The sequence below is a fragment of the Haliotis asinina genome, chromosome 7, assembly GCF_037392515.1.
Source record: "Haliotis asinina isolate JCU_RB_2024 chromosome 7, JCU_Hal_asi_v2, whole genome shotgun sequence".
NCBI classification, from domain to species: Eukaryota; Metazoa; Mollusca; class Gastropoda; order Lepetellida; family Haliotidae; genus Haliotis; species Haliotis asinina.
Window position 1 is genome coordinate 64033655 of NC_090286.1, and position 21190 is coordinate 64054844.

General features: G+C 50.9%; 1 protein-coding gene across 1 annotated transcript; it reads right to left on the minus strand.

The window, feature by feature from the left end:
* Positions 1 to 1025: 1025 nt before the first annotated feature.
* LOC137290856 (2'-5'-oligoadenylate synthase 3-like) lies at positions 1026 to 19850 on the minus strand. The gene is made up of 6 exons (XM_067822011.1): positions 19680 to 19850; positions 5107 to 5296; positions 3715 to 3991; positions 3206 to 3357; positions 2394 to 2584; positions 1026 to 2139 (listed from the first exon to the last, which is right to left on the minus strand). Exons 2-6 carry the CDS (start codon positions 5287 to 5289, stop codon positions 2025 to 2027), a joined length of 918 nt encoding a protein of 305 aa, XP_067678112.1. The 5' UTR covers positions 5290 to 5296; positions 19680 to 19850; the 3' UTR covers positions 1026 to 2024.
* Positions 19851 to 21190: the final 1340 nt, after the last annotated feature.

Here is a 21190-nt window from a genome sequence, read left to right on the forward strand (position 1 = left end):
ATACCTCAAGAAGCATTACCAAGGTCTTTCCTATGTTTTGACAGTATCTGTGAACTTTGGTTGCGACTCTCAACATGAACTGCGTACGTGAACTTCTCAAGGACGTTCTTGTTTATGTGAGGTATGTTCGTAGTTATGTTGTATGTTCTCCGGTCATTGATTCGTCGTGTTCACGTTTGTCATGGTTTCGCATACTGAGTATGTATTGCAATCGATGTGATGTTATCAGACATACATTTTTATCAGATTAAGTTGTTGAAATCGGCTTGGTTCTTACTCTACGGTACGATTCTCTACGGTACGATATGGTTACGTTCTACGCCCTACGCATGTACGCATTTAGTGCAGATCAACATTGTCTGCGTGATCCGAGTCTTCCTATACAAACCAGACTCCCGGTTTCAAGGATTTTTCTCGTACGTTGTATGTCTACACATCGCTATAGATAATAGCTTTCAAGAAGGTATTCAATACCTTGTAATTTCATGCTTACGTTTTCATATCGTTCTTTATGAACATGTGAGCATCAAATTTATAAGTTATTGTGAAAATGATATATTCGTTCTTTATAACTAGGTATTGCAAACGTATACATATGTTGTATAGACCCGTTGCTTGGCATATTCCACGATCTACTTAGTGTAGACTGTAATCTACTACTTATTCGCTCCGCCACTGTGAGCTTACTCTCAACTATGATACTATCGAAAATACGTATATTCGGGTCCCTAACTCACAATATGTGATTCTCAGAAATATCGCCGAGCTAGATTCACCATTTTCATTATATGTCAGTTAAGGCTGTTGAAGTTGGTTCGTTTCCTTTTCTTCATGTTCTCACTTCGTTTAGAGCAGATCACAACATCTGCAAGCCTTACCGAGTCTTGGCTCAAATTATAAAGACCCCCAACTTCTAAGATCTTGTTTGTGGTGAGAATGTGTGTGGGTTGGTATAGTCATACATATTGCCAAGCGAGTCGATCCCCGAACTCGCGAGTTTATATATATATATATATAAAACGTGACACCACATGCATGTAGATTTATTACAGTACCCGAATATGACAATTAAAATACATATACGTACATTCTTTTTGGAATTCATATACAATAGCATTCATTTTTGATTACACATATAAATATAACATGACGGAAATGTTGACTCCGATCATAAGAAGACAGCCAGTTTGCGTCACATATAGTAAACTGCGTCCAAGTTGTTCTACCTGCTGTGATACTGACAGGAACCATGAGTCGTCATCCATTGTCATCACGTGTGAAGTGGCAGGGAAGGCTAATCACGTGGCTGTTTTACCAGCAAGTGCCCAGCCAAACAAAATAATGATCGTTTGTTACACAATTTGTTTATTCGGTTGTCCAAAATTATGAGACAAATCATCAGAGTTTATTATATTTTGTGTTGGTGAGCAATTCGTAGGTCTCAAATGAAATCAAACAGACTGTAGTTGGTCACGCTCTGGTGTGTTTTAGTGCTTATTCGATTTTCGCTCCTCTTATATTCCAGCACGATAGCCGCAGTTGTGGGTCCCCGAAAATGGCAAGGTCTTAAACTTAGACAACGAAAGGCATTTCATGAAAGTGCTGTTAAGAGCGGCATAAATCAAATGCACTCACTCACACAACAAGACGTAAATCATTTGTTGCCTTGTCATAGCGGATTGCAGACACAGTTGCATTTATGTGGTCGGTATCAGATAAAGCCATACTGGAGTCGGTCCTGAGAATATTTATACGGAACGTTGTAATAAGCACAGGCTCGGCTCGACAGCTCGATAACTGGACATTGTTAAAAGGACCCATGGATTTAGACTGAGTGATGTTTTCTGGAGTTCAGCCAGATATATTCGGAGCTTGAATGAAAAATACCGACATTTCCACGCTGTTATGCCGGTGGTTGTATCAACAGGAATCAGTCCATCAATATATGAATGACACTAGTCCATAAACTGTCCATGAATTGACCCGTCGTTTAATCTGCTGGTCTGGGTGTACCCGCTTCTGTATCATGCAAGGCTTCCTAGGAGGACGTCCGCTTTCTTCTTCACAATGTGAATGTCGCCGATAGAGGGCGCCGTATTCTTGTAGGGGTTAAACGGGTCGAGCAGGTATGGAGCCTTTCTGCAGAAATACAAACCATTGATATATGTAACCCATTCCCCTCTTATGGATTCCTAAGCAAAGTACAGGCACAGGGACAGGCCAGAGTTGGCTCGATAAGTGATTTAAGTATCAATATCATACATTTAGTCAACACACACACGCACGCGCTCAAATACTAAACGTTGTCATTGATTAATGTATACCGAATGCAAAACATTTAATGTTAGTTAAGGAAATGCCATGAAATATCAATAAAGGTTTCACTAACGTACAGGTCGTTTCTGTACAAGCGGTGATTGTAGTTGTCTTCGAAGACGATGGCAAGAGTCTTGATTTGTGACAAACGCTGCATCACCTGTCGTAAGTACTCGTTCATATCAAAGTTTTGAGGTTTGTGGTCTTCCCGCCAGACTGCCATCACCAGTGTCTCGATGAAACAGCTACCAATAGGCACGTCCTCCACCTGTTGTTTGAAAAACTTAAACAGTCATCTTGGTACCCTAAAGCCGTTGGGGGTCTATAGAGGAGTTGGTACCAGCTGCTCAGTGCTAGTGCCTCCAGGGGCGTAGCTACCATTACGAAAAAAAGCTCGGGCTTACACACGATTTTGCTAGATCACCATGAAAGTTGTGAACGCGTTCAATACTACTTATTATATAGGTGTGCAACCTTTTGGACTACACGAAAACATTTGCTTGCTACGTGCCTGGTAGCATGGTCATGACCAACGTACCCGAACAAGAGAGATCTGACTGACGGCCGAAATGGAGCCCAGCCATACTGGTGTACACTTCCCGTGACAACTAGTTATTGATTGGTCAACGAAAGGAACATCATGCAGAAACGTACCCAATGTTCAAGCAGTAACAGAGAAGTGAGTTCTTATCACCTTACCAGCTTTCACGAAACCAGAGACTGTGAAAACTAACCATAAACTCCCGAGTCAGGATTAACCATTCTTAAATGATGTTTTTTTATGTATGTCAACGTCAACCCGAATCTGCCAATTCTACAATATCCGGCCCCCAACGATTGAGCCCAATGAATGAGCCCGATATAGGTGAATACTTAGAAGTCACCTCACCCTTTGCCAGTATTTGACGAGTCTGATGAGATCTTTTACTTTGGCGGGCACCTGTTGGAAGAAGCGGAAATTATAGGCGGCGAGACTGGCACTGTAGAACCTCCGAATGTCTGCCTTGTCCTTCATCTCCTCGTAGATGGTGCTCTGCGACACTGAAAAAAGCAGGACGTGTATTAGTGATACCTCATGGTAAACACACATAGTATTTGCAGGATTATCAGAGCCCGAAGAACGTATGATATATGTGGAATTACACTTTCTTAGCAAAGTACAAGCTTTCCTCGGTGACCGAGCGGGTTAACCGGCTTCCTGTGTGTGCTGGTGATTAGGTGCCTGACACTGAGGACGTGGGTTCGAATCACGAGATGTGCTGAGAGACTTTTTTCAGAGTTTAACTATGGACATGGCCGACAGTATTTCAGCCTTCGGCACAGAAGATTGACATTTGGTAATCCCCCCGTGTAATAACAAGACATGCATGGTCGACTATACAGCAGAGCCATGTGTACTTGTTTTAGAGATATCCACAGCCGGGAGTAGTTCGACTGTATGCTCGAAGTCGCAGTCATCCACGTTGAGAAGAAACTGCACAGATTGTGGTGTCATCGCCTTAAACGCAAGGCTCTTGGTCCAGGTGACGTCTGTTTCGATAAAGGTCTTTAGATGTCGTAGAACGTTGCTGATGTCTCTACTGAGATCCCTGACGTCGCTGTAGCCGTTGAGGAATATGATGACGTCGACGTCGGCCTTTCCCCTGACTGCCGTGCCCGTCACGAGAGGCCCGGTCTGGAAGAGCGTGTGGATGGTTTAATGTTAACCAAACTATCCAGTGATTGAGTTTGTATAGTATTACGCCGCCTTTACCAATATTTCGGCAATTCCACGACAGGGGACAAGGGAATTATGCTTCACACGATGTACACCCTCCGCCGATCTAAAATACCGCTGCTGATGTTGGAATACAATTGCGCTACTAATCTATCTACTGCTATCAATACAACAAATACAACTACAACTATCGCCGTTATGCAGGTTCATGTTTTAATGGTAGTTACTGATTTTATTAGTGGCCTAGTGGTTAAAGTGTTCGCTCGTCACACCGAAGACACAAGTTCGATTCCCCACATGGCTATAATGTGTGAAGCCCATTTCTGGTTTCCCCCTGCCGCGATAGTGCTGGACCATTGCTAAAAACTCACTCACTGATTTTATAGATAGTTTTGTATTTCTCGGTCATTATACATTCCTACACTTTTGATATCTTAAAATACATATTATGAGGATTACAAAACAGACGAACTGTTATTGCGATTTGTTCCAGGTTGAGCTATATATAAGCTAGAATGACTGGCCTATTATTTATAGGGGCACTGATAAATTAGTGCCAATGAAGTAAAATACTGAAAGTCTGGAAGAGTACGGAATACATATCGAGTTTACCATAGTTTGAGATAGGTAGAGTGCCAATGTCACAATATATTACCATAAATGGCAGTGTGAACTTTAGCATGTCCAGCATATCATGGATGTACACGACACGTGAACATGGATTTACACGACACGTGAACATGGATTTACACGAGACGTGAACATGGATTTACACGACACGTGAACATGGATTTACACGAGACGTGAACATGGATTTACACGACACGTGAACATGGATTTACACGACACGTGAACATGGATTTACACGAGACGTGAACATGGATTTACACGAGACGTGAACATGGATTTACACGACACGTGAACATGGATTTACACGAGACGTGAACATGGATTTACACGAGACGTGAACATGGATTTACGGTCTTAACTGAATTTCACCCATAAGCATGTTCAAGACATCATACCACTGTGTTTGTGAGACGGTATGAAACAGGATCACAACGCTCACTCACCGTTACTACGTTCTTTACATTCAGGGGTCCGTTTTTGGTCTCCAGAAATTTGGCAAACTTCCCAACAAGTTCCTGACATTTGGCAATGTACCCAGCATCAGGCCGGACAGCTCTGTCGATGAACTTAAGTAGAGATTCGCCGGAGTTGATGCCCTTGATAAGCGAGGTTCCGGCTGCTGCCATGACAACGCTGACGCACAACAAACACGTTACATGTCAAAAATATCGTCTACAGCTTTAAACGCAATGATTACGCAATGTTTGTTGTTTAATGTCGCACTCCAGGTATGTGGCGTTGGTCTGCAAATATCGAGTCTGGACCAGACAATCCAGTGAGTGACATCATGAGTATCGGTCTGAGCAATAGTGGGATACGATGATTTAGAAAGTGGTCAGATTCATCGTATGCTACATTTTGGGTCACACTTTCTCATTCAAGTACAGATTCTAATACGTTTAGGGATCAAGTCCAATCCGGGATTCGAACACACACACACAGACACACACAGACAGACACACACAGACACAGACACGCACACAGACAGACACACAGAGGAAGACAGACACACAGGCAGACAGACACATACACACGCACACACAGACACACACGCACGCACAGACACACGCACGCGCACACACACGCACACAGAGAAAGACACACACGCACACAGACATACACACGCACGCACACACACAGACACACACACACACACACTCAGAATCTGCTATTTAATCTTGATTCATTCAAAGCCAGCGATCTGACCCACTCAGCCACCGCGGCCTCTAGGAAATGGAATTTTCACATTTGGTAGTTTTTGTCTTAAACATGCTGTCTACCTTCATTGACAGACACATGTAAGACCAGACAAGGTGGAACTGACCGCCACATTGTATATGTTCAGGTCAGCTGGTATGGTTAGACCCGTACTGTATGGGAAACACTTGGCATATTTTGTCCATTTCATATTTATGGCCAGCAGGAGTAATGGTGTTCGACAACTCCTGATCACCCTTGTCGTAAGAGGCGGCTGAAGGGGATCGATGTTCATGATGTCAGTCAGTGGAGTGTTTGTTTTAGATTATATATAGACCGATCTGATATTCCGGGAGTGTTGGAAGGTGCGGTGTTAAACAAACAAGAATAACTGAGCATGTTAAGGACTACATTACGTGAAGTAAAACCCTGTTCACTTTTGTAACTGGATTTATGCCACTTTTAGCGAGTCCAGCAAATCCATGGTCGTCACTCCAGAAATGGGCTTCGCACCATGTCCCCATGTGGGGAATCAGCGAGACGGGAACCCCGTAACTGCTAGACTACCACACCGCTGCAACAAGGAATCAGCGTGACGGGAACCCCGTAACTACTAGACTACCACACCGCTGCAACAAGGAATCAGCGTGACGGGAACCCCGTAACTACTAGACTACCACACCGCTGCAACAAGGAATCAGCGTGACGGGAACCCCGTAACTACTAGACTACCACACCGCTGCAACAAGGAATCAGCGAGACGGGAACCCCGTAACCACTAGACTACCACACCGCTGCAACACGGAATCAGCGTGACGGGAACCCCGTAACTGCTAGAATACCACACCGCTGCAACAAGGAATCAGCGTGACGGGAACCCGGTAGCTACTAGACTACCACACCGCTGCAACAAGGAATCAGCGTGACGGGAACCCCGTAACTACTAGACTACCACACCGCTGCAACAAGGCATTAGCGTGACGGGAGCCCCGTAGCTACTAGACTACCACACCGCTGCAACAAGGAATCAGCGAGACGGGAACCCCGTAACTACTAGACTACCACACCGCTGCAACAAGGAATCAGCGTGACGGGAACCCCGTAACTACTAGACTACCACACCGCTGCAACAAGGAATCAGCGTGACGGGAACCCCGTAACTACTAGACTACCACACCGCTGCAACAAGGAATCAGCGTGACGGGAACCCCGTAGCTACTAGACTACCACACCGCTGCAACAAGGAATCAGCGAGACGGGAACCCCGTAACCACTAGACTACCACACCGCTGCAACACGGAATCAGCGTGACGGGAACCCCGTAACTGCTAGACTACCACACCGCTGCAACAAGGAATCAGCGTGACAGGAACCCAGTAGCTACTAGACTACCACACCGCTGCAACAAGGAATCAGCGTGACGGGAACCCCGTAACTACTAGACTACCACACCGCTGCAACAAGGCATCAGCGTGACGGGAACCCCGTAACTACTAGACTACCACACCGCTGCAACAAGGAATCAGCGAGACGGGAACCCCGTAACTACTAGACTACCACACCGCTGCAACAAGGAATCAGCGTGACGGGAACCCCGTAACTACTAGACTACCACACCGCTGCAACAAGGAATCAGCGTGACGGGAGCCCCGTAACTACTAGACTACCACACCGCTGCAACAAGGAATCAGCGAGACGGGAACCCCGTAACCACTAGACTACCACACCGCTGCAACACGGAATCAGCGTGACGGGAACCCCGTAACTGCTAGAATACCACACCGCTGCAACAAGGAATCAGCGTGACGGGAACCCGGTAGCTACTAGACTACCACACCGCTGCAACAAGGAATCAGCGTGACGGGAACCCCGTAACTACTAGACTACCACACCGCTGCAACAAGGCATTAGCGTGACGGGAGCCCCGTAGCTACTAGACTACCACACCGCTGCAACAAGGAATCAGCGAGACGGGAACCCCGTAACTACTAGACTACCACACCGCTGCAACAAGGAATCAGCGTGACGGGAACCCCGTAACTACTAGACTACCACACCGCTGCAACAAGGAATCAGCGTGACGGGAACCCCGTAACTACTAGACTACCACACCGCTGCAACAAGGAATCAGCGTGACGGGAACCCCGTAGCTACTAGACTACCACACCGCTGCAACAAGGAATCAGCGAGACGGGAACCCCGTAACCACTAGACTACCACACCGCTGCAACACGGAATCAGCGTGACGGGAACCCCGTAACTGCTAGACTACCACACCGCTGCAACAAGGAATCAGCGTGACAGGAACCCAGTAGCTACTAGACTACCACACCGCTGCAACAAGGAATCAGCGTGACGGGAACCCCGTAACTACTAGACTACCACACCGCTGCAACAAGGCATCAGCGTGACGGGAACCCCGTAACTACTAGACTACCACACCGCTGCAACAAGGAATCAGCGAGACGGGAACCCCGTAACTACTAGACTACCACACCGCTGCAACAAGGAATCAGCGTGACGGGAACCCCGTAACTACTAGACTACCACACCGCTGCAACAAGGAATCAGCGTGACGGGAGCCCCGTAACTACTAGACTACCACACCGCTGCAACAAGGAATCAGCGTGACGGGAACCCCGTAACTACTAGACTACCACACCGCTGCAACAAGGAATCAGCGTAACGGGAGCCCCGTAACTGCTAGACTACCACACCGCTGCAACACGGAATCAGCGTGACGGGAACCCCGTAACTGCTAGACTACCACACCGCTGCAACAAGGAATCAGCGTGACGGGAACCCCGTAACCACTAGACTACCACACCGCTGCAACAAGGAATCAGCGTGACGGGAGCCCCGTAACTGCTAGACTACCACACCGCTGCAACACGGAATCAGCGTGACGGGAACCCCGTAACTACTAGACTACCACACCGCTGCAACAAGGAATCAGCGTGACGGGAACCCCGTAACTACTAGACTACCACACCGCTGCAACAAGGAATCAGCGTGACGGGAACCCCGTAACTGCTAGACTACCACACCGCTGCAACAAGGAATCAGCGTGACGGGAACCCCGTAGCTACTAGACTACCACACCGCTGCAACAAGGAATCAGCGTGACGGGAGCCCCGTAACTGCTAGACTACCACACCGCTGCAACACGGAATCAGCGTGACGGGAACCCCGTAACTGCTAGACTACCACACCGCTGCAACAAGGAATCAGCGTGACGGGAACCCCGTAACCACTAGACTACCAAACCGCTGCAACAAGGAATCAGCGTGACGGGAGCCCCGTAACTGCTAGACTACCACACCGCTGCAACACGGAATCAGCGTGACGGGAACCCCGTAACTACTAGACTACCACACCGCTGCAACAAGGAATCAGCGTGACGGGAGCCCCGTAACTACTAGACTACCACACCGCTGCAACAAGGAATCAGCGTGACGGGAACCCCGTAACTGCTAGACTACCACACCGCTGCAACACGGAATCAGCGTGACGGGAGCCCCGTAACTACTAGACTACCACACCACTGCAACAAGGAATCAGCGTGACGGGAACCCCGTAACTACTAGACTACCACACCGCTGCAACAAGGAATCAGCGTGACGGGAACCCCGGAACTGCTAGACTACCACACCGCTGCAACAAGGAATCAGCGTGACGGGAACCCCGTAACTGCTAGACTACCACACCGCTGCAACACGGAATCAGCGTGACGGGAACCCCGTAACTGCTAGACTACCACACCGCTGCAACAAGGAATCAGCGTGACGGGAACCCCGTAACCACTAGACTACCACACCGCTGCAACAAGGAATCAGCGTGACGGGAGCCCCGTAACTGCTAGACTACCACACCGCTGCAACACGGAATCAGCGTGACGGGAACCCCGTAACTACTAGACTACCACACCGCTGCAACAAGGAATCAGCGTGACGGGAACCCCGTAACTACTAGACTACCACACCGCTGCAACAAGGAATCAGCGTGACGGGAACCCCGTAACTACTAGACTACCACACCGCTGCAACACGGAATCAGCGTGACGGGAACCCCGTAACTACTAGACTACCACACCGCTGCAACACGGAATCAGCGTGACGGGAACCCGGTAGCTACTAGACTACCACACCGCTGCAACAAGGAATCAGCGTGACGGGAACCCCGTAACTGCTAGACTACCACACCGCTGCAACAAGGAATCAGCGTGACGGGAACCCCGTAACTACTAGACTACCACACCGCTGCAACAAGGAATCAGCGTGACGGGAACCCCGTAACTACTAGACTACCACACCGCTGCAACACGGAATCAGCGTGACGGGAACCCCGTAACTACTAGACTACCACACCGCTGCAACAAGGAATCAGCGTGACGGGAGCCCCGTAACTACTAGACTACCACACCGCTGCAACAAGGAATCAGCGTGACGGGAGCCCCGTAACTACTAGACTACCACACCGCTGCAACAAGGAATCAGCGTGACGGGAGCCCCGTAACTACTAGACTACCACACCGCTGCAACAAGGAATCAGCGTGACGGGAACCCCATAACTACTAGACTACCACACCGCTGCAACACGGAATCAGCGTGACGGGAACCCGGTAGCTACTAGACTACCACACCGCTGCAACAAGGAATCAGCGTGACGGGAACCCCGTAACTACTAGACTACCACACCGCTGCAACAAGGAATCAGCGTGACGGGAACCCCGTAACTACTAGACTACCACACCGCTGCAACAAGGAATCAGCGAGACGGGAACCTCGTAACTACTGGACTACCACACCGCTGCAACAAGGAATCAGCGTGACGGGAACCCCGTAACTACTAGACTACCACACCGCTGCAACACGGAATCAGCGTGATGGGAACCCCGTAACTACTAGACTACCACACCGCTGCAACAAGGAATCAGCGTGACGGGAACCCCGTAACTGCTAGACTACCACACCGCTGCAACACGGAATCAGCGTGACGGGAACCCCGTAACTACTAGACTACCACACCGCTGCAACAAGGAATCAGCGTGACGGGAACCCGGTAGCTACTAGACTACCACACCGCTGCAACAAGGAATCAGCGTGACGGGAGCCCCGTAACTACTAGACTACCACACCGCTGCAACAAGGAATCAGCGTGACGGGAACCCCGTAACTGCTAGACTACCACACCGCTGCAACACGGAATCAGCGTGACGGGAACCCCGTAACTACTAGACTACCACACCGCTGCAACAAGGAATCAGCGTGACGGGAACCCGGTAGCTACTAGACTACCACACCGCTGCAACAAGGAATCAGCATGACGGGAGCCCCGTAACTACTAGACTACCACACCGCTGCAACAAGGAATCAGCGTGACGGGAACCCGGTAGCTACTAGACTCCCACACCGCTGCAACAAGGAATCAGCGTGACGGGAGCCCCGTAACTACTAGACTACCACACCGCTGCAACACAGAATCAGCGTGACGGGAACCCGGTAGCTACTAGACTACCACACTGCTGCAACAAGGAATCAGCGTGACGGGAACCCCGTAGCTGCTAGACTACCACACCGCTGCAACACGGAATCAGCGTGACGGGAACCCCGTAACTACTAGACTACCACACCGCTGCAACAAGGAATCAGCGTGACGGGAGCCCCGTAACTACTAGACTACCACACCGCTGCAACAAGGAATCAGCGTGACGGGAGCCCCGTAACTACTAGACTACCACACCGCTGCAACACGGAATTAGCGTGACGGGAACCCCGTAACTACTAGACTACCACACCGCTGCAACACGGAATCAGCGTGATGGGAACCCGGTAGCTACTAGACTACCACACCGCTGCAACAAGGAATCAGCGTGACGGGAACCCCGTAACTGCTAGACTACCACACCGCTGCAACAAGGAATCAGCGTGACGGGAACCCCATAACTACTAGACTACCACACCGCTGCAACAAGGAATCAGCGTGACGGGAACCCCGTAACTACTAGACTACCACACCGCTGCAACACGGAATCAGCGTGACGGGAACCCGGTAGCTACTAGACTACCACACCGCTGCAACAAGGAATCAGCGTGACGGGAACCCCGTAACTGCTAGACTACCACACCGCTGCAACAAGGAATCAGCGTGACGGGAGCCCCGTAACTGCTAGACTACCACACCGCTGCAACACGGAATCAGCGTGACGGGAACCCCGTAACTACTAGACTACCACACCGCTGCAACACGGAATCAGCGTGACGGGAACCCCGTAACTACTAGACTACCACACCGCTGCAACAAGGAATCAGCGTGACGGGAACCCCGTAACTACTAGACTACCACACCGCTGCAACAAGGAATCAGCGTGACGGGAGCCCCGTAACTGCTAGACTACCACACCGCTGCAACACGGAATCAGCGTGACGGGAACCCCGTAACTGCTAGACTACCACACCGCTGCAACAAGGAATCAGCGTGACGGGAACCCCGTAACCACTAGACTACCACACCGCTGCAACAAGGAATCAGCGTGACGGGAGCCCCGTAACTGCTAGACTACCACACCGCTGCAACACGGAATCAGCGTGACGGGAACCCCGTAACTACTAGACTACCACACCGCTGCAACAAGGAATCAGCGTGACGGGAGCCCCGTAACTACTAGACTACCACACCGCTGCAACAAGGAATCAGCGTGACGGGAACCCCGTAACTACTAGACTACCACACCGCTGCAACAAGGAATCAGCGTGACGGGAACCCCGTAACTGCTAGACTACCACACCGCTGCAACAAGGAATCAGCGTGACGGGAACCCCGTAACTACTAGACTACCACACCGCTGCAACAAGGAATCAGCGTGACGGGAACCCCGTAACTACTAGACTACCACACCGCTGCAACACGGAATCAGCGTGACGGGAACCCCGTAACTACTAGACTACCACACCGCTGCAACAAGGAATCAGCGTGACGGGAACCCCGTAACTACTAGACTACCACACCGCTGCAACACGGAATCAGTGTGACGGGAACCCCGTAACTACTAGACTACCACACCGCTGCAACAAGGAATCAGCGTGACGGGAGCCCCGTAACTACTAGACTACCACACCGCTGCAACAAGGAATCAGCGTGACGGGAGCCCCGTAACTACTAGACTACCACACCGCTGCAACAAGGAATCAGCGTGACGGGAACCCCGTAACCACTAGACTACCACACCGCTGCAACAAGGAATCAGCGTGACGGGAGCCCCGTAACTGCTAGACTACCACACCGCTGCAACACGGAATCAGCGTGACGGGAACCCCGTAACTACTAGACTACCACACCGCTGCAACAAGGAATCAGCGTGACGGGAGCCCCGTAACTACTAGACTACCACACCGCTGCAACAAGGAATCAGCGTGACGGGAACCCCGTAACTACTAGACTACCACACCGCTGCAACAAGGAATCAGCGTGACGGGAACCCCGTAACTGCTAGACTACCACACCGCTGCAACAAGGAATCAGCGTGACGGGAACCCCGTAACTACTAGACTACCACACCGCTGCAACAAGGAATCAGCGTGACGGGAGCCCCGTAACTGCTAGACTACCACACCGCTGCAACACGGAATCAGCATGACGGGAACCCCGTAACCGCTAGACTACCACACCGCTGCAACAAGGAATCAGCGTGACGGGAACCCCGTAACCACTAGACTACCACACCGCTGCAACAAGGAATCAGCGTGACGGGAGCCCCGTAACTGCTAGACTACCACACCGCTGCAACAAGGAATCAGCGTGACAGGAACCCCGTAACTACTAGACTACCACACCGCTGCAACAAGGAATCAGCGTGACGGGAACCCCGTAACTACTAGACTACCACACCGCTGCAACACGGAATCAGCGTGACGGGAACCCCGTAACTACTAGACTACCACACCGCTGCAACACGGAATCAGCGTGACGGGAACCCGGTAGCTACTAGACTACCACACCGCTGCAACAAGGAATCAGCGTGACGGGAGCCCCGTAACTGCTAGACTACCACACCGCTGCAACAAGGAATCAGCGTGACGGGAACCCCGTAACTACTAGACTACCACACCGCTGCAACAAGGAATCAGCGTGACGGGAACCCCGTAACTACTAGACTACCACGCCGCTGCAACACGGAAGCAGCGTGACGGGAACCCCGTAACTACTAGACTACCACACCGCTGCAACAAGGAATCAGCGTGACGGGAACCCCGTAACTACTAGACTACCACACCGCTGCAACAAGAAATCAGCATGACGGGAGCCCCGTAACTACTAGACTACCACACCGCTGCAACAAGGAATCAGCGTGACGGGAACCCCGTATCTACTAGACTACCACACCGCTGCAACACGGAATCAGCGTGACGGGAACCCGGTAGCTACTAGACTACCACACCGCTGCAACAAGGAATCAGCGTGACGGGAACCCCGTAACTACTAGACTACCACACCGCTGCAACAAGGAATCAGGGTGACGGGAACCCCGTAACTACTAGACTACCACACCGCTGCAACAAGGAATCAGCGAGACGGGAACCCCGTAACTACTAGACTACCACACCGCTGCAACAAGGAATCAGCGTGACGGGAACCCCGTAACTACTAGACTACCACACCGCTGCAACACGGAATCAGCGTGACGGGAACCCCGTAACTACTAGACTACCACACCGCTGCAACAAGGAATCAGCGTGACGGGAACCCCGTAACTGCTAGACTACCACACCGCTGCAACACGGAATCAGCGTGACGGGAACCCCGTAACTACTAGACTACCACACCGCTGCAACAAGGAATCAGCGTGACGGGAACCCGGTAGCTACTAGACTACCACACCGCTGCAACAAGGAATCAGCGTGACGGGAGCCCCGTAACTACTAGACTACCACACCGCTGCAACACGGAATCAGCGTGACGGGAACCCGGTAGCTACTAGACTACCACACCGCTGCAACACGGAATCAGCGTGACGGGAACCCCGTAACTACTAGACTACCACACCGCTGCAACACGGAATCAGCGTGACGGGAACCCGGTAGCTACTAGACTACCACACCGCTGCAACAAGGAATCAGCGTGACGGGAACCCCGTAACTGTTAGACTACCACACCACTGCAACAAGGAATCAGCGTGACGGGAGCCCCGTAACTGCTAGACTACCACACCGCTGCAACAAGGAATCAGCATGACGGGAGCCCCGTAACTACTAGACTACCACACCGCTGCAACAAGGAATCAGCGTGACGGGAACCCCGTAACTACTAGACTACCACACCGCTGCAACAAGGAATCAGCGTGACGGGAACCCCGTAACTACTAGACTACCACACCGCTGCAACACGGAATCAGCGTGACGGGAACCCTGTAGCTACTAGACTACCACACCGCTGCAACAAGGAATCAGCGTGACGGGAGCCCCGTAACTACTAGACTACCACACCGCTGCAACACGGAATCAGGGTGACGGGAACCCGGTAGCTACTAGACTACCACACCGCTGCAACAAGGAATCAGCGTGACGGGAACCCCGTAACTGCTAGACTACCACACCGCTGCAACACGGAATCAGCGTGACGGGAACCCCGTAACTACTAGACTACCACACCGCTGCAACAAGGAATCAGCGTGATGGGAGCCCCGTAACTACTAGACTACCACACCGCTGCAACAAGGAATCAGCATGACGGGAGCCCCGTAACTACTAGACTACCACACCGCTGCAACACGGAATCAGCGTGACGGGAACCCCGTAACTACTAGACTACCACACCGCTGCAACACGGAATCAGCGTGACGGGAACCCGGTAGCTACTAGACTACCACACCGCTGCAACAAGGAATCAGCGTGACGGGAACCCCGTAACTGCTAGACTACCACACCGCTGCAACAAGGAATCAGCGTGACGGGAACCCCGTAGCTACTAGACTACCACACCGCTGCAACAAGGAATCAGCGTGACGGGAACCCCGTAACTACTAGACTACCACACCGCTGCAACACGGAATCAGCGTGACGGGAACCCGGTAGCTACTAGACTACCACACCGCTGCAACAAGGAATCAGCGTGACGGGAACCCCGTAACTGCTAGACTACCACACCGCTGCAACAAGGAATCAGCGTGACGGGAACCCCGTAACTGCTAGACTACCACACCGCTGCAACAAGGAATCAGCGTGACGGGAACCCCGTAACTACTAGACTACCACACCGCTGCAACAAGGAATCAGCGTGACGGGAGCCCCGTAACTGCTAGACTACCACACCGCTGCAACACGGAATCAGCATGACGGGAACCCCGTAACCGCTAGACTACCACACCGCTGCAACAAGGAATCAGCGTGACGGGAACCCCGTAACCACTAGACTACCACACCGCTGCAACAAGGAATCAGCGTGACGGGAGCCCCGTAACTGCTAGACTACCACACCGCTGCAACAAGGAATCAGCGTGACAGGAACCCCGTAACTACTAGACTACCACACCGCTGCAACAAGGAATCAGCGTGACGGGAACCCCGTAACTACTAGACTACCACACCGCTGCAACACGGAATCAGCGTGACGGGAACCCCGTAACTACTAGACTACCACACCGCTGCAACACGGAATCAGCGTGACGGGAACCCGGTAGCTACTAGACTACCACACCGCTGCAACAAGGAATCAGCGTGACGGGAGCCCCGTAACTGCTAGACTACCACACCGCTGCAACAAGGAATCAGCGTGACGGGAACCCCGTAACTACTAGACTACCACACCGCTGCAACAAGGAATCAGCGTGACGGGAACCCCGTAACTACTAGACTACCACGCCGCTGCAACACGGAAGCAGCGTGACGGGAACCCCGTAACTACTAGACTACCACACCGCTGCAACAAGGAATCAGCGTGACGGGAACCCCGTAACTACTAGACTACCACACCGCTGCAACAAGGAATCAGCATGACGGGAGCCCCGTAACTACTAGACTACCACACCGCTGCAACAAGGAATCAGCGTGACGGGAACCCCGTATCTACTAGACTACCACACCGCTGCAACACGGAATCAGCGTGACGGGAACCCGGTAGCTACTAGACTACCACACCGCTGCAACAAGGAATCAGCGTGACGGGAACCCCGTAACTACTAGACTACCACACCGCTGCAACAAGGAATGAGGGTGACGGGAACCCCGTAACTACTAGACTACCACACCGCTGCAACAAGGAATCAGCGAGACGGGAACCCCGTAACTACTAGACTACCACACCGCTGCAACAAGGAATCAGCGTGACGGGAACCCCGTAACTACTAGACTACCACACCGCTGCAACACGGAATCAGCGTGACGGGAACCCCGTAACTACTAGACTACCACACCGCTGCAACAAGGAATCAGCGTGACGGGAACCCCGTAACTGCTAGACTACCACACCGCTGCAACACGGAATCAGCGTGACGGGAACCCCGTAACTACTAGACTACCACACCGCTGCAACAAGGAATCAGCGTGACGGGAACCCGGTAGCTACTAGACTACCACACCGCTGCAACAAGGAATCAGCGTGACGGGAGCCCCGTAACTACTAGACTACCACACCGCTGCAACACGGAATCAGCGTGACGGGAACCCGGTAGCTACTAGACTACCACACCGCTGCAACACGGAATCAGCGTGACGGGAACCCCGTAACTACTAGACTACCACACCGCTGCAACACGGAATCAGCGTGACGGGAACCCGGTAGCTACTAGACTACCACACCGCTGCAACAAGGAATCAGCGTGACGGGAACCCCGTAACTGTTAGACTACCACACCACTGCAACAAGGAATCAGCGTGACGGGAGCCCCGTAACTGCTAGACTACCACACCGCTGCAACAAGGAATCAGCATGACGGGAGCCCCGTAACTACTAGACTACCACACCGCTGCAACAAGGAATCAGCGTGACGGGAACCCCGTAACTACTAGACTACCACACCGCTGCAACAAGGAATCAGCGTGACGGGAACCCCGTAACTACTAGACTACCACACCGCTGCAACACGGAATCAGCGTGACGGGAACCCTGTAGCTACTAGACTACCACACCGCTGCAACAAGGAATCAGCGTGACGGTAGCCCCGTAACTACTAGACTACCACACCGCTGCAACACGGAATCAGGGTGACGGGAACCCGGTAGCTACTAGACTACCACACCGCTGCAACAAGGAATCAGCGTGACGGGAACCCCGTAACTGCTAGACTACCACACCGCTGCAACACGGAATCAGCGTGACGGGAACCCCGTAACTACTAGACTACCACACCGCTGCAACAAGGAATCAGCGTGATGGGAGCCCCGTAACTACTAGACTACCACACCGCTGCAACAAGGAATCAGCATGACGGGAGCCCCGTAACTACTAGACTACCACACCGCTGCAACACGGAATCAGCGTGACGGGAACCCCGTAACTACTAGACTACCACACCGCTGCAACACGGAATCAGCGTGACGGGAACCCGGTAGCTACTAGACTACCACACCGCTGCAACAAGGAATCAGCGTGACGGGAACCCCGTAACTGCTAGACTACCACACCGCTGCAACAAGGAATCAGCGTGACGGGAACCCCGTAGCTACTAGACTACCACACCGCTGCAACAAGGAATCAGCGTGACGGGAACCCCGTAACTACTAGACTACCACACCGCTGCAACACGGAATCAGCGTGACGGGAACCCGGTAGCTACTAGACTACCACACCGCTGCAACAAGGAATCAGCGTGACGGGAACCCCGTAACTGCTAGACTACCACACCGCTGCAACAAGGAATCAGCGTGACGGGAGCCCCGTAACTGCTAGACTACCACACCGCTGCAACACGGAATCAGCGTGACGGGAACCCCGTAACTACTAGACTACCACACCGCTGCAACACGGAATCAGCGTGACGGGAACCCCGTAACTACTAGACTACCACACCGCTGCAACAAGGAATCAGCGTGACGGGAACCCCGTAACTACTAGACTACCACACCGCTGCAACAAGGAATCAGCGTGACGGGAACCCCGTAACTACTAGACTACCACACCGCTGCAACAAGGAATCAGCGTGACGGGAACCCCGTACCTACTAGACTACCACACCGCTGCAACAAGGAATCAGCGTGACGGGAGCCCCGTAACTACTAGACTACCACACCGCTGCAACAAGGAATCAGCGTGACGGGAACCCCGTAACCACTAGACTACCACACCGCTGCAACAAGGAATCAGCGTGACGGGAGCCCCGTAACTATTAGACTACCACACCGTTACAAGGAATCAGGCATGCATTTGTTGGGTTGTCGGGAATGTTTTGGCAGTGTTTGATCAGCTACGCGTGAATAGACTTATGTTGTGGATATAACAGCCTTCTAAATAAATTAGTACCTCAATAGGTCGTTCAGACGCTACCGTAATACAAAGGGTTTTACGCTGCACTCAGTAACATGTCAGCTCCATGTCGGTCTGTAAATAATCGAGTCTGAGCTCGACAATCCAGTGAACAAGAGCATGACATCAATCTACGCAAGTAGGGGTACGATGACAACCAAGTCAGCGAGCCTGTCCACCCGATCCCCGTGCCTCTTACGAAGAGGTTACTGAACACTACAGCTACTACCCGGAACCTTCACTGTTTGTAATACAAAGGGAGCAAGTCCCAATCAGCGGCAAACTGCTAACATGCTTTCACCTGAACAGTTCATAGGATGAAGTCTTGAATAGTTCACACCAGTTCATATGATTGTGTACTTACTGTGTAAGTCCCGAACAGTGAACCTTCCACTGTTCCCGACAGCAGTGGTACAGCGACGCAGTCGGACGACAATATGGCGCGCGGGGGAGTGGGGCGTATATATCTCAATAGAACCGGTCCCGTGCGTGGGTATTGTTGTGTTGATACACTGTTACTGGTGACCGTATAAACATTGTATGAGGTCAGAGTTGGGTATATATATTATATTTGTCACATAACGAGACAGGCCCTCTTTGTACACCGTCGATAGACTGTATACATGGTAAATATCGGGTTAGGTGTGTGTGTGTGTGTGTGTGTGTGTGTGTGTGTGTGTGTGTGTGTGTGTGTGTGTGAGTGAGTATGCTGAAGTAATATGTGCAAAATATATTCAATCGTTATGTATTGAGTAGTAACCCTAACACGAAGGTTAAAGGTCACATACAACGTAAAACTCAACTTTGCAGATCCTGATACCTTTCGGTATGCACTTACCGAAACAAATCATCAAAAATGCCAAATTCTACCTGTAAAGGTGAAAAAAAAGCGATGAAAAAAGCCCGCGAAATCGGAGTTCAAATGATTCATTAATTTTCCACCAGCGCTGGGGAAAAAGTGGTTTCAGCAACTATGCTGGGTTGTGCTCGAGCGAAATGAGTAGGTTCGTGGAGCATGAAACAGTATGCCTGCCCGGAGTATGAGGTCGTGAGCAATAGTTTAGTGTTACAAAAACCAAAAACAAAACGTTGATTGTGATAAGCAGACTCTAGCAATGAAGATTTTTTTAAAAATCAAGACCAAAGCCAGCATCGATGTCACCTTCTCCAGTGGCAAGACCATCACGACCTACCTAAAAGCCAACGGTAAAGAACCCAGCTGTGAACACCCTAACCCGAGAGGATGCATCTACCAGATCCCTTGCAACTGTGGCGACCTATACATTGGAGAAACGCTGAGACCAATCAACACCAGAATGAAGGAACACCAGACCTCCGTCAGCAAACTCGACCAGAAATCGGCCATCTCTGAACCCTGGACATTCAGTTCGATGGGAGGACACTAGGATACTATCTACCAACAACAACAACTGGCGCCAAAGGAAACTACAAGAGGCCATCGAGATCCGGAGACAGAAACCAGCAATCAACCGTGACCAAGGAGTGTACCTACCAAGTGCCTGGGACTTATTGATAAATTAATCTCATCTGTTTGTGTACATTCTATCTGTGTAATTCATGTATAGCCAATCTACCCGTGTACATCCTTATCAACTTGTGTTTGTACTTCATCAACCCTCATGTAATCATGCTCATCAACCCTCATGTAAATCATGTACTCCATCCTTAATCCCCATCATATGTTATGTAAACATCACCCAATCATGCGTAATGTATCACCACTGGCTTCCATCCTTATCCCCAATCATGTACATCGTCCTTATCCCCGATCTGTGTTATGTAAACATATCTTATCATCTGTATTGTATTACCATTGGCTTCCATCATTGTTATCATAACTGTCGGCTTCTTATC